The 15,057-nt window shown below is 34.7% G+C and overlaps 1 protein-coding gene across 2 annotated transcripts in view; it reads left to right on the forward strand.

Moving 5' to 3' along the window:
* The window catches only part of bicc1b (BicC family RNA binding protein 1b), an 85,252-nt gene extending 72,473 nt beyond the window's left edge, over positions 1-12,779 (forward strand). The window contains exons 11-21 of one of the 2 annotated variants that reach the window (XM_042767228.1): positions 947-1,096; positions 1,494-1,675; positions 1,824-1,965; positions 3,082-3,235; positions 3,343-3,499; positions 4,715-4,754; positions 5,903-6,057; positions 6,421-6,574; positions 7,139-7,296; positions 7,587-7,686; positions 10,659-12,779. In XM_042767228.1, the coding sequence (XP_042623162.1) occupies positions 947-1,096; positions 1,494-1,675; positions 1,824-1,965; positions 3,082-3,235; positions 3,343-3,499; positions 4,715-4,754; positions 5,903-6,057; positions 6,421-6,574; positions 7,139-7,296; positions 7,587-7,686; positions 10,659-10,789 (1,523 nt within the window). In that variant the 3' untranslated portion in view covers positions 10,790-12,779. Of the gene's footprint in view, positions 1-946; positions 1,142-1,493; positions 1,676-1,823; positions 1,966-3,081; positions 3,236-3,342; positions 3,500-4,714; positions 4,755-5,902; positions 6,058-6,420; positions 6,575-7,138; positions 7,297-7,586; positions 7,687-10,658 lie in introns of both variants that reach the window. The other variant, XM_042767227.1, reaches the window with a different exon arrangement.
* The last annotated feature ends 2,278 nt before the right edge of the window (positions 12,780-15,057 follow it).

The following is a 15,057-nucleotide window of genomic DNA, read 5'->3' on the forward strand; positions in this document are numbered from 1 at the left end:
TCACAGTATTCAAAAGTCTAAAATGCAGGGGTGTGTGTACAATACAAAAAGCAAGGGGGCATTATTGTCAGGCTTGTAAGTGGGTGCAAAGCATAACAGGATTGCCACTTCCACTTACTATGCCATTGCTGGTTCTGCCGACTAAACCAGTTGGCTTAGACTTCTGCATGGTCCTGAATTTGTAGTTTTACATGAGTTTTGCATTTTTTTTCTTTGCACCAAAGATGAGTAAATGAGTAAAAATTACGAATTTTTTCCCCAAAAAAGTAGGGGGACTAAATCAATTATTATTTCTGTCTCCCTGCCAAAATGTGACTAAAAGAATTTAGTCAGAAGTCTAAATCACTAAAATTAGGTTCAAATTTGTTTGCAAAATTAACACTACATTAGCTGAACAGCTGAATGAGATGTACGTCTTGCACAGTAAGTGCTTTCAAAAGTTTAAATTTGCTCAACATTTACTCACCCTCGTGTCGTCCGAGATGTCGATGGGTTTGTTTCTTTATCTGAACAGATTTGGAGAAATGTAGCATTCCATCACTTGCTTACCAATGGATCCTCTACAGTGAATGGGTGCCGTCAGAATGAGAGTCCAAACAGCTGATAAAAACACCACAATAATCCACACCACTCCAGTCCATCAATTAATGTCTGTGAAAAGCTGCATGTTTGTAAGAAACAAATCAACTGTTTGGACTCTAATTCTGTCGGCATCCATTCACTGCTGGATCCATTGCTAAGCAAATGATGTAATGCTGAATTTTTCAAAAACTGTTCTGTTTAAGAAAAAAAAAAAAAAAACTCCCATTCATCTTAGACAGCTTAAGAGTAAGTAAATTTGCTGCAGATTTTCATTTCTGAACTATTTATTTAAGTGCTCAGGATATGTCTTATGTTGAAATTGTGTTTATAGTTTATTTTCTCATATTTTTTGTCTGACCTATAGGTCTTCTGGGACCTACGGCAGCCTCCATGACAGGACCTTCCACCAACTCCCTTCTCAACGCTCTCAACAGCTCCATCAGCCCATTACAGACATCCACCTCTGGAGCACCCAGCCCCAATCTCTGGCCCAGCTCACTAGCCAGCACTCCAGGTCAAGAGAAGACTGACAGACTTCCTCCACAAACAAACACACTTTGTATGGATTCATCATCTCATATGTTAACACTTACATTATCTTGAAATAAAAGAACAAAGTACCTGAATTTGAAAGTGGATTACTTTGCTCCCCTTTAGTTCTGATAGGGTCTCAGTCTACTTTACATTCACGCTGTTATTTAGAACCCAGTCTATTTTATTTTTTAATATTGGAATTTCATTATATAATAGGAATGTTTCTCTAGAGTCCACTTTACATTTACGTTGTTGTTTTTTAGAACGCAGTCCATTATTATATTATATCTTATTGTATTATATATTATAGTTAATGTTAGAATTTTATTATACAATAGTAAAAGGTCTTTCAATCTAAACAATTTTTTTTTTCTTAGGTTTCTCATCGCACTTGATGATCCACCCAGCCACCCAGGCCACTCTAACCAGCATCTTGCTGTCAGGGGTGCCGGGCTACACCCAGAACACTCCATCCCCTCCACCTGGTCTCGCCCCCATAGACGCCCAAGTCAACGGAGTATCAGACTGCAGTAAAGCTGTGTCCTCCCTTAGTAGCAAAGTGAGCAAGTATTCTTTCACCATCGTGAGATGATATATAGTTATGCTAAAAATGTTATATAATTATGCTAATGTTGTGTATATATCTCATAGTTAGTCTTCGTTGGAATCCTCTTGACCAGAATATTGTGTGCATGTGTGTTGTGTAGCAGCCCAGCACCATGTACAGCAGAATGTCTTCAGCGTCTCTGGCAGATAAAGTTCTGACCGCAGCTCATGGCGACTCTGTACAGGAAGCCAGTCCCCACTGCCCTTCTGAACCGCTGTCCAGCAAATCCAGCCAAGACCAAGGTCTGCATTTTCCAAGGCTCTTCATTAAATCCTCAGCACTGCAAAAATCACTTTCTTGACAAGTAATTTTGTATTTTTTCTTGGTAAAAAAAAATTGCTTAATATAAGATCAAACGTTTCCAATTTGATCAGAAAAATAAACAAATTGTAAGATATTAATATTAATATTAATAATTGTTAATTGTTATACATATACACACTACCAGTTTTTTTTTAATTAATAATTTATTCAGCAAGGACACATCAAATGGATAAAAGTGAATGTAAAGACATTTATAATGTTAAAAAAAGATTTATATTTAAAAAAAAATAGAATAAATGTTCTTTTGAGCTTTCTACAGTATTTATCAAAGAATCAGTTAAATCAGTTTTAAAAAGTTTATTTAAATCCTAATATTTCACAATATTATTGTTTTTACTGTAATTTTGATCAAATAAATGCATTTTATTTTTTAAAAAAAATTTCTGCGATTATTATTATTTTTATTTATTTATTATTTAAAAAACAAAAACTTTACAGTCAGTCAAGTGTGATGGCATATCCTGACATATGTCAGAATTGAGTCATTTTAACTGGTAAATGCCAGCAAGCTTCATTTAAACTGCAATGTCTGCCATGTGAATCAACATTTCATGCATGCCCCTTGCCAAGGCCACATTAATTGAAAGATATATTATACTCTTTATGCAACCAGTGACATTCACCGCTGAATTATGTCAACCATTTGATTAGCACTTGAAACAACTCCTCGACCTTCTCTAGATTGAAAGCGAGAATTTATTGACTTTGGTCAGTCTAATTATGGATAAATATAAACTCAGTTCCAAATTATTATACCATTCCTTCCTGCTCTCTGAACGGGACATCTGTGGAAATACAAGGCCAAGGTTTTCCATGCTCCAGCATTGTTAAAGCTGTTTGAGTTGGCCTAACATCCATTTAGTCAGTCTGTTTTTCCTTTCAGATGAGGTGAAGTCAATTCAATCTCATGTAATATTTTCTGATGCTAAGTGCAACAGGAATACAATCTCAAACTACTCCACCAAAATGTTCAATATGGGGGCTTGAGGATAGAATAACACTGTTTCGTCTATGTGTACGTGTGTGTGTTTCAGGATCAGATACGTTCGTGGAGGTGGGCATGCCTCGAAGTCCCTCTCACTCGGGAAACAGCAATGAACTGAAGCAGATGTTGGCATCTTGTAAGACGACGTCAGGAAAGAGGCAAGCCCTGGAGCTGCTTCAGGGCACCAAGAACTCCCTCCTACAGTATGAACACACACACATTCCCTCAACTAGTCGATGTTAGAGTTAGCCACTAATGCAGCATGTGATTAAACATATTGTTCTATTTATCTACGCTTTTACCCATCTAGTTCAGACTGTCTGTTGTCAGACTCTGACTCCAGTGCCTCGGAGAGTCCGGTGGCTGATAAACGCGCTCCAGGCAGTGAAAGAGCAGCCGAACGGGCCGCTCAGCAGAATTCAGACAGAATTCGTCTGCCGCCCCAATCCTCCTTCCCCAGCATGCAGGTAGTGAACTCTTAAAATGACTTATAAACTCAGTCATAGTGCTTCCCTTAGTTCCAAAGACAGTTTTCAAATGAATAGAGCAGCCATCTATATCTCAGTTAGCTTTCAGCGTTTCAGTAACATCCCTTATGGAAATAATACACTACCTGTCAAAAGTTTGGAATAATTAAGATTTCTTAATGTTTCTAAAATGAAGTCTCTTATGCTCACCAAAGCTGCATTTATTTGATCAAAAACAATAATATTGTGAAATATTATTACAATTTAAAAGAACTGATTTCTCTTTGATTATATTTTAAAATGTAATTTATTCCTGTGAGGCAAAGCTGAATTTTCAGCATCATTACTCCAGTCTTCAGTGTCACATCATCCTTCAGAAATCATTCTAATATACTGATTTGCAGCTCAATTATTATCAATAATTACTCGTGATCAATTATTTATAATGGTTCCTATTATTATCAATGCTGAAAACTGTTTTTAGTGCTTAAAATTTTTGTAGGAAACCATGACACTTTTCTTTCAGGATTCTGCAATGAATAAAAAAAAATTATATTTCATTCATAAAAATCATAAATTCATAAAAATCTATATTTAATGCATCTTTGTGAATGGAAATATATTTTTTTCTTACTTATCGCAAACTTTTGAATGGTAGAGTTTCATGGTTTCCACAAAAATATAATGAAGCAAAAACTGTTTTCAACAATGTTCCTTAAACAGCAAATTATCATTTAAGAATGATTTCTGAAGGATCATGTGACTCTGAAGGCTTTGCATCACAGGAATAAATTATATTTTAAAATATAATACAATAGGAAACATTAAAAAAATGAATAATATTTCAAAATATTATAGTTTTTACTGTTTTTGATCAAATAAATGCAGCCTTGGTAAGGATAAAAGATTTCTTTCAAAAGTATTTATAAAAAAAAAAAAAAAATCTTAATTATTCCAAACTTTTGACAGGTACTACATGTTCTGTCTGTGTTGTGATCTCAAGCCCTGCCTCTCAAGACAATGCCATGTTTCTGAAACAACAGAAAGTCGTCACTATTCTGTTTGCCAGTCTAGTAAATGTTTTTGACAGAATGAAGCAATGTTTACCATTTGCCTTTCTTATTCTATAAACTGAGCTGACAGGAGAAATGAGGGACATAATTCTTAAATCCTTCCTAACAGCCTAAACATTCTTTTCTCTGTTCACTTCTACAGGCGTTCGACTACGAGCAAAAGAAGTTATTGGCAACCAAAGGTATGTGCTTGACAAATCAAATCACAGTTAAAGCTATATACAGAGCCTTAAAGAGTGTCTCCCACCCATCTGTATTGTTAAAAACAATTCTGCTGGTAGGCTGTTGGGGGAATTGGAAACCGGTTGTGTTTAGTCTAGTGTGCCAGCAATGAACAAACCAGGACTACAGTGTCTTCATAGGCTGAATGTCTGGCAGTGAGTAGGGTGTCATTAAAGTCCTGTTTCACATTTACGGTAAATACACTCTGCCTCATAAAGCTTCTCCACACCTCACGTCCTGTGTCCAGCGTTCATAATGTAAACTTAGGACCTGAGAATGAAGAATGCACGCAGTGTTAACACTCTTCTTGCCTGCATACTGTAAATAGTTCTTTGTTAATGATTTATGTTGGAACTTTATGTAAATGTGGCACACTGTTTTATTGTAAAACTTCTGGGTTTTGACACAGTGCAGGAGAATTTGTCATCAAATTCTTGATCAACTAATTATAATTCCTGATTCCTACAAAAACCACCAATAACATTCATGTTTCGGTCATGTTTTGCCACAAATTGACAGAAAAGAAGTTTATTTTCTTAAAAGAAGTCTTAGGACTATTTACATATTTTGTGCTGTGATATTATTTTCATGACAATTACTTCACAATTCCTCCTCCAACAAAACAAAAAAAAAAATTTTATATAAGAGTGTTCTTTTTTGTGTTGTGTGAAAATATTGTTATATTTTTTTAATTTTTATTTTTAAATCAGATAAAAAATATTTGAAAAAATAAAAATTAATGTAATAAATATTTATTCAGATTTTTTGTAAAGTACTTAATTATATACCATGACAATATATTTTATTAACAAGATATATATACAATTTTAATTATATTGCATAATGTAGTTATATAAATATTAAATATATTATTATTGTTATATTATTGTTATATATTATTATGTAATTTTAATATATAAATATAAAAAAATGTAATATGTAATTTTTAATTTTTGTAATGTCATTTTTTTTTTTTATTAATATTTTTTCTTTTTTACTATTTAAGGGTGAAATATGACAATTCTTAACAAAGTGACCTCTATTTGACATCTTACGAGTTTTTTTGTATTTTTGTTAAATACACCATCTTCTGTGTTTCTCTGTTCAGCCATGTTAAAGAAGCCAGTGGTGACGGAGGTCCGTACCCCTACTAACACGTGGAGCGGTCTGGGCTTCTCAAAGTCTATGCCTGCAGAAACTATTAAGGAGTTGCGCAGGGCAAACCACGTATCATATAAACCCACCATGTCAACTACATATGAGGTAAACTCAAGCGCTCCAGCAGATGGGCTAAGCACATATCTCCTATATCTTTATCAGATAAAATACTTGGTGTGTTCTGTTTTATTATGTGTGTCTGTTGCTCTGCTTGTGAAGCACTTTGGTCAACATTCGTGCTGTTTTAAGGTGCTATATAAATAAACCTTGACCTTGTCGTGTGAATTGCTGTATGCTGATTATAGTTCAATCGGTTCATTCAGTGTGTACAAGTGTGTGCAGAGTCCTCACTGAAGATGATTAGCTCTGGCAATGCCTATATGCTTGTTATTAATAATTTTTATTGATGCATCACTGCATGATTTTAGAGGAATAAACTTAATATGATATGTGTTTTGATATGTGATAGGGTCGCCTCTAGCCCTGTCCCGCTCCAACAGTAGAGAGGGGGTGGCGAGTGGCAGTGACTCGGATAACTGGAGGGAAAGGAATGGGAGCGGGCTCCCAGCACACAGTGACTTTCCCTCTCCCATCAGCCCCAAAAGAAAGCAGAACAAAACAGGTGTGCTCTTCAGTCAGCATGACTGAGCTGTATTATCTTATGTTATATTGACTCTGAAATACATGAGTACTGACAAATCTACTAACAAGCATTTACTATATAGTAGACTAAAATTTTGTGTAATTTCTATTGAATCATGCATATCATTTGTAATAATGAAGTTGCAATTTTGTACATTTAAAATATATTTACTTTAAATGTAATATTAAACAACACTACAGTTCAAATAAATTAAAAATCAAGTATTTTACATGTCAATTACACATCAAAATGAGTGTACTGTATACAGTAGTACCACAAAAAATACTGTATGATATACCATATGAACTTATGATATCTGCAAGTGCAGTTTTTAAAAATATTAAGTGCACTACTTTTATTACAATATTATCTGAAAATAATAAGTTCACTTTTTTTCACAAGGTTATGAATGCAGTTTGGCCACACCATGGTATCTGCAAAGCCTTAAAAATGCTGTTTAGGAAGGCAGCTCACTGGTTTAAGTGTAAAGTTTGGTAACCTGGTAAACACTGGTAACCATTTTTTTTGGTTTTGTTTTATTAGAGCACTACCTAAGCAGCAGCAACTACATGGACTGCATCTCGTCGGTGACGGGAACTAATGGCTGTAATCTCAACACATCCTTCAAAGGATCAGATCTGCCTGAGCTCTTCAGTAAACTTGGCCTCGGGAAATATACCGACGTCTTCCAACAGCAGGAGGTACAGACGGAGCTGCCGATACCTTCTCTATTAGTGTTGCTGTTTGAAATGAGAACACGTAATTGACTTTTAGATGATTTCTGTCACTGGGAGGTTGTTTTTATGTCTTATGTCTTTTAGTGCTTAACCCATTTTAGCTGCACATATTTTCATGCGCAGAACTCAGTAGAAAGCATGTTGAAAATGCACTTTAAATCTATTTAACAACACAGTCTTTGGCAAAATAGGCTTTTATGAAGCAACATGAAATACTGGAGTGAACAGCTAACTCATTTTTTTGAATTTCACAGATTGACCTTCAGACGTTCCTCACACTGACCGATCAGGACCTGAAAGAGCTCGGCATTACTACATTCGGAGCCCGCAGGAAAATGCTGCTGGCCATCTCAGGTCAGTTCCCTTCTGAACTACTAGGGTTAACATAATAGTGTTATATAGGAACAAACTGATTTATTAATGCCATTTTTCTGTAGTAAATCATGATAAGTCACACCTAACATTACAATTTATAATCATAATTATAGTTTGCCACTGAATCACCAAATGTATGTTGAAACAGTATAAAGACTGTATATTTTAAATATTTTTCTAATTTGAAATGTGAATAGAGTCAAGTATCACCGATACCAAAGCTCATACTGATGCGTCCACATAGATTTTAATCAATTTCTAGGGATAAAAAGAATGAATATAGCCCTAAAACATTACAGTAAAATTTGTGACATAATTTTTTTTTAAATATATCATTTTTAATTTGCATGAACTTAAAACAATCTTTATATACAGTATACCCATTTAGCACTGCCATTAATATTATGTGTTTTATTTATTAATATAGTGATTTTTATGTCTTGATATCATGTCTTTCTCTCATTTTTTCCCCCACCAAGTCTAATTAAAAAATAAAGAAAATTAATTGTTAAAACAATTTGTATAAATATTTTTATGCGAGCATCGCAAGTATTTACACTTTAATTCTGCAATTACTCCAGCATGTCTTAATCACTGAGAGAAGCATCTTACTGACAGGATCAAAAACAGACAGCCAGATTTATTAGTTATTATTTATTATTATTATTATCTTAAGTTAACAAATAATATTAAAACTGGCATGTCAAGTTTTTCTTAATTATTTTTCTATATTTTTCAAGTAGCTTTTTAAGTTGTTTATTTTTTTTTTCATATAAACAGTAGGTAATTGAAGTTAATTAAAATGTATTTTTTATTGATATGGCTGTTTGATTAATATTAATGATAATAATAGACAAGTGGCAGGTCTGTTAGGTCGATCCTAATGCACAGATCTGATATTTTTGTTGTACATTCACTGAAGATGTACTGTGCAATAATACCAAGAAGTTCATTTGACTGTTCATGCACACAACTGCATTAACATAAGCACCTTCCACAGAAAGCCCACACCAATACAAATGATTATTGGAAAACAGCCACCTGTTAGTCAGACACCCCTCAGGTACCAAACTGAGTAACTATTTACTGCTGAAAGACTGGTCTTGTTACATTTCTTTAAGAAAGTGTAATATCAACTTGATACCAACCAACAGAACAATAACCGTGATAGCAGATGGACACAACATGCCATGTAAGATTTGCCTTTTTAATAGCTTTGAGTAATTTGGACAGCTGCAGGGTTTGGGGATTATGATTATGATTTATTGAGGTGTCAGAGATGAAATTGGATTTGGCTTTCCACTTCCATAACCAGCCAGGGTTGACTGACTGTCCACATGACAGCAAGTGAAAGTGACAACATGGCCATTAGACATCTCAAACATCTGTGATATATTTCGACCACCCACTGCTCGATAACCATTATGACTTCCTGCAGTCTGGCAAGGATATTTACTAAAACAAAAACATTGTTCTGGTTTTATCAGCCCTGTGGTTGGAGAATAAAACACAATGCCTGAGGTTGAGGTCGACCTTTCACTGTTAAAAATGAAATTATGGTGCGGATGGGATTCTAAAGAGTAGAGGCATGAGGAAGACAGGAAATGACCGCAGGCCTGTGTTTATGTCTCTGACTGACCTTGGACACAATTTACTGTAATCTGGGCTGATGCAAGTTTGGTCCCAGAGAGAGACATGTCCTCCTTTGGAAGGTTTGAATTGTCAATGCCACCTAGACTGAGACTGAGCTGTCAAAAACTAGTGAGCTGTCAACACAGGCAGCATTTTAAGGCAGTATACCTTATTTAGACCAATTTTTAAGACACTGAGGGAGAATGCAACAAACTGAGTGATGTTGAAATAGCATCCATTCTTTACTGAAAAGTATTGATTTAAAAAGAAAAATATTTAAAAATGCATTAATATACCCAATATTTGTATGTATTGTGTATTTATTATGTATTAAGTGTATTATGTTGTATCAGCTTCCCAGATAGCACACGTACGTCTGCAAGATGTCTGTTAAAGATCACTTCATCTGGAAAGCATCTGCTGTGTACAAACATCTGATAGACATCTTTAATATTTTGTGTTTTCTTATACATTCTAAATCATAAACATCTTAAAGACATCTTCTAAACGTCTATTTGACATCTGAAATGTCCAAAAGACATACTGCAGATGAGCAAACACTAAAAAATACATCTTGCAGATGTAAATGCAGACATCAAATGTGATGTACGTGTGCTATCAGAGTTAGCATCATGCTAACTTTTGTCCAACTTTTATTATCCTAACACATTTTTCATCATGATAAGCTCTACAAATTAACACAACTTTTATGATTTTTTGAAACCTAAATACAATACCAGAGGTAAAAAGCTAAATGTAGGCTATAAATGTTCTAAACCACCATCACATGACTTTAACGTAATCACCATTAAGCTTAAAACAACTCTTTTAGTCTTTATTTAAAACCATTTCCCCTGAATGTTTGAGTTAGAACAGTTTGCGGGGGCGAGATTGTAAAAACAGTGAGGCTGTAAAAGTCGACTAGTGAGAAGATGAGTTTGGCATGAGACGTTTATGTCCCTGACAACCTCTTTAGACCCGTTTAGCCACGTGTTAAGAAAAAGTAACAAAAAAAAATGTATACAGACTGATGTATATTATGTCGTAGAACATGAAGATATCTTGAGCTTCAAATATCTACTGATTTCAGGACGATGGAACTGCTAACTCGTTTTCAGGTTTCCAAATCAATATCAGTAGTTTGCTATAATCTTAGATAAGGAGCGGTTGTTTGATTCATACATGCATTTGTGCCATAGTATACAAATGTTTTGACCTTTTAATTGGCAATATGGATAAGAGATCTTTCACTATTTCCATTTTACTGTGATGTTAACATGAATGTCTGCATTATTTAAGCCCTCTTTTTGTTTTGACAGAGCTGAACAAGAACCGAAGAAAGCTCTTTGAGCCGCCCAACATCCGCTCATCATTCCTAGAAGGGGGCGCCAGCGGTCGACTGCCACGCCAGTTCCACACAGACATTGCCAGTGTGAGCGGGCGCTGGTGAGCCCATGCCAATGCACCAACGGACAGCCTTAAACTGCACAAATTCCCATTCCCAACTCCAACCTGATATACAGTACTGGACCAAAACCCGGACCTTCTGAAACTGTGCCATTTAAACAAAGTCCATGGATCAGAGGTTAAGGGTCAAAGAACTGTTGAATATTATATGCAGTATGGTACATTATGCAATATGGTACTCATGTTACAATGAAGGATCATTGGAGCCCCTGCACTGTGCTTGTATATGGAGCAGGCAGATTTTATTTATATGCTCTTCTTCGGCTTCGACATACCAATTCTTTGCACTTTAAAAAAATGCTAAATACTTTGTCCATGGGCAGATTTGCCTGACTAGACGTGCATGGATTTTATTTAAAGCACTTAAATGGATATCAAGCCAAAGTGTTCTGCACAAAATATCCATAAGGGAAGCTTATTTCATCCCACGGCTACATTACAGTAAAATCACCAGCCTGTTGTTATTACTTATGGATCTTAGTCAGAGTAGACAACATATTACATTTGACACAAATGAAATTAAGTGTAGGTCTATCCCTCATTCAGGCCAAATTAAAACAAGTCTACCCTGAGTTCCACAGTACATTTTCTATCTATTATTTCTAAACCTGGAAATGGTTTACTGTTGAATGGAAAATTAATTTTAGTTTTAGTTCTTCTATGGTACTCAAAAGAAGATATTTAGAATGTTTCAGCTGTTTTCGACCATCCAATGAAAGTCATTTAAGTACATTAGTGCCCGCCCACTTTTTCACCAGCGTTAGTTCCGGAAGTATTTTGCTTCAAACTTTTATGAACCTTGAGGGGTCCCCGCGGTGAACGGACCAAGGGGGACATATAGTATATATTCTGTATAAATACTATATAGTATATATACTATAACTAAAGCTGTGAATGTTTCCAGATGTACACCGAAGTATTGAAACCACCAAGTGCCTTTTGTCTTGCACTGACAATTTTTCCAAAGCAATCAAAGACTATCGGTCTCTCAAAGGTACAAATATTTTACTAGGAAGTACCACTTACAAAGTAATCTTGCAGTGCATTGCTTTATCTTTACATGTACGGTATATATTTAGTATTTTCATTTAGCTCTTGAGTATGTTGAATTTGTACCTCACGTGATAGAGGTACTATTTGAGTTTGTATTGTGTGTATTGTCTTATTATGAGTGTTTATAGACTTTTTAGCCATTTGCTTTGTTAATTTACGGACAGATCAATTTGTGTAATGGTTTGTATTGTTTTTTTTGTTGTTGTTTTTTTTTATCAAATTAAGCTGACAAATGAGTGAAACAATAGCTCTTGGTGTTACCTAAAAATATTAATAGTAATAATAAAAATGCAACAGACTATGCAAAGGATCACTTTGCCATTTTAGGTTTAAATGTTTCCTTTTAAGCACATACTGTACGCTTTTATTGGTTGTCTCTTGTTTTTTAAAGCGAATGAATTTTATAGACTTTGTTTTCAGTAAATGGCTTGATATATCTTAGATTAGAGCCTTTTATATGCATCAAATGCCTCTTTAGTGAGAGACCAATTGTAATTCATTTGTAGAATTGTTTTGTTCTCTCCCTAAGAGGGAAAAATAAGGGACAGACGACGTCTTAATATTCTGACATGGTCTTCACATGGCCAGCACATATTTGAGTATTTTTGGCCAAAGTCAAATGCATAACCTCTGGGTTATGAGGTTACATCATGTGCACAAATGTACAAAGCAGTGAAGTAAAAACTGGATATTAAAGCACATTAACCAGTATTGTTTTTCCAAATGTATGTTAATTTGCCAGTGCCTTGGGAATGACTTTTAAAATCTGTGAGTGTGGTGCAGATTCTGTAATATACTCCATTATAATGTTCTGTGGTGATGTATTTGTATAATTGCCATAAATGTGGTATCGCTGAATGTTCTTCATAAGTTGAAGGTGTTATGAAAGAATAAAGCGTATGTAAATCTTTTTCATCTTATGTACTTTGTTCCATTACTGTTATGTTTGTACAATGACATTTAAAGGTTATAGTTCACCCCAAAATGAAAATTCTGTCATCATTTACTCACCATTAAATTGTCCCAAACCTGTGTGAGTTTCATTCTTCTGTTGTGCACAAAAGAAGATATTTTGAAGAATGTTCAAAGGGTTGCTGGTAGCCACTGACATCCATAGTATGGAAAAAATACTTTCGCAGTCAATAGCTACCGTCAACTGTTTGGAAACCAACAATCTTCAAAACATATTTTGTGCTCAACAGAAGAAAGAAACTCACACAGGTTTGAAAAGACATGAGGGTAAATGATGAAAGAATTTTCATTTCTGGGTGTGACATTTGGTTGCTATGTGTTTTTAAATTGCATACTTGCTACATAATGATTCATTTCCATCATTAGTGACATGAACTTCTGTAAACTTCTGACAAAACTAGATGTAATGGCAGTAGAGGGGAAAGACTAGTGTAAAATGTGCTTTGAGATGAACCGCACCCAGTCAGAGCTTATGAGCCTCTGATTACTGTATGTCACAAATATGTTAGTGATCGCAGTGAAATCCTTTGCTTAAACACACACACACACACACATGGATTTTTGGGAAATGGATGTGACTTTTGGGAAAAGGATGTTCTTTTTATCTGTTTTTTTTTTTTTTTTTTTTTTCGCAAGCAGATATGAATCTGTAAGGAACAGAATAAAGAAGTATAGTCTGAAAACCGGGTGTAATTGTTTTGCTATTTTGCTAGATTGTTTTTTCTGGATTATCTCTGAACGTACTGTAAGCCAGGCCTGGACTGAAGATGGAACAGGACAGCTTGTGGCTGAAACAAGAGGAAAACATTTTCATTTTCCTCTGGCAAGCTTGCATTCCAGCTTTTAAATCTTGCCACATTGTCTGGATTGTGGATACAATGTGAAGAGAGTGCCCAAGGGTTACTGAGAGGATGAAATGTGTTTATTTCACCACAACAAAACTAAACGTCCAGACATCTTTTCATAAACAGATACAAACATGAAGGGATTTATTTATTAATTTAGATAGAATGTGTGTACTCACATAAGCTGGACCAAAAGAGCTTTATCCATTTTTTCTAGTGTCTACAGACAGACCACATTGTGTCAATGTAAATTCTTTTGAGAAGCTGAGAAGACTGCCTTCATTTGAAAGGCCATCTTATGCACCACTTTTGAATTTTTACATTTGTTATTTTCAGGTAATTTAATCTATTATTCATGATTATTAATTCACATTATGTTTATTACATATGCTCATTATACATAGAAGTAAGAAGAGTTACACCTCAGTGTAAGAGTTTTTTGTGGGTTTCACATAAAAATGGAGAATAAACGAATTTTTATTATTGTTGTGTTATTTTTACGACATAAAAATATGAAAAGCATTAAATCTCTATATTTCTGTAAGTTTTAATGAGTTCTGTGTTTTATGCATTTTACAATGTAAATGAATTACTGTAGTTTGTTCTCCAACAGGGGGCGCCAAGGCATGACTTTAAACTACTGGTCCGCAATATTTCGCATTATTAATCATCTGCATCTGCCAATAAATTTTACTTTTTTGTCAGTTAATGTCAGAACTTATTCTGATAGCTTTATTTCATTCATATTTCCTTTCTGACACATGAAATTAGCAAACATTGTTTAAAAACAGCAACCCACATTTATAAGAATAATGGATTACCTCAGAGCAGACATAATATTTTCATTATATTATAGCCTTTATGAACATGATATACCTGGATCACATTCATGATCTTTTCACATGCCGGGGTGCTTTGCCTCTGTTTTGCATTCTGCTAATGCACCTTATTTACATTCAGTAGCCTTAGTGCATCCCTTACCAGCATAACAATCATTAGTATATTAGATTTAAACATCAATAGAGAACCATACTAAAACATTTCACCTCGTCTGACACTGACTGAAGACAGGTCGTATGAGGTGATCTGATCTGTTTATGGGATGTACAATCACTGTGAAGTATTTCCCATTATGTAACGGACCCCAAACTGCTTACACACGCAAACCTGGACAAAACAGAAAGGAGAGGATGAATATTGTTGATTTTGGTTATTGAAAATCAATAAGATTTATTTTTTTTTTTTTTTTTTTTTTTTTTTGAATTATTTTCTTGTTTTAGTTTGCCACAAACAATGCAGATTTTAAATGTCAGTAAAATAAGTTATAATCAACTGTGCTTTACTCTAGTCATTACAGCCGGTGGCAATACAAACAAATCAT

The sequence above is a fragment of the Cyprinus carpio genome, chromosome A12, assembly GCF_018340385.1.
Source record: "Cyprinus carpio isolate SPL01 chromosome A12, ASM1834038v1, whole genome shotgun sequence".
In the NCBI taxonomy this organism is placed as follows: domain Eukaryota; kingdom Metazoa; phylum Chordata; class Actinopteri; order Cypriniformes; family Cyprinidae; genus Cyprinus; species Cyprinus carpio.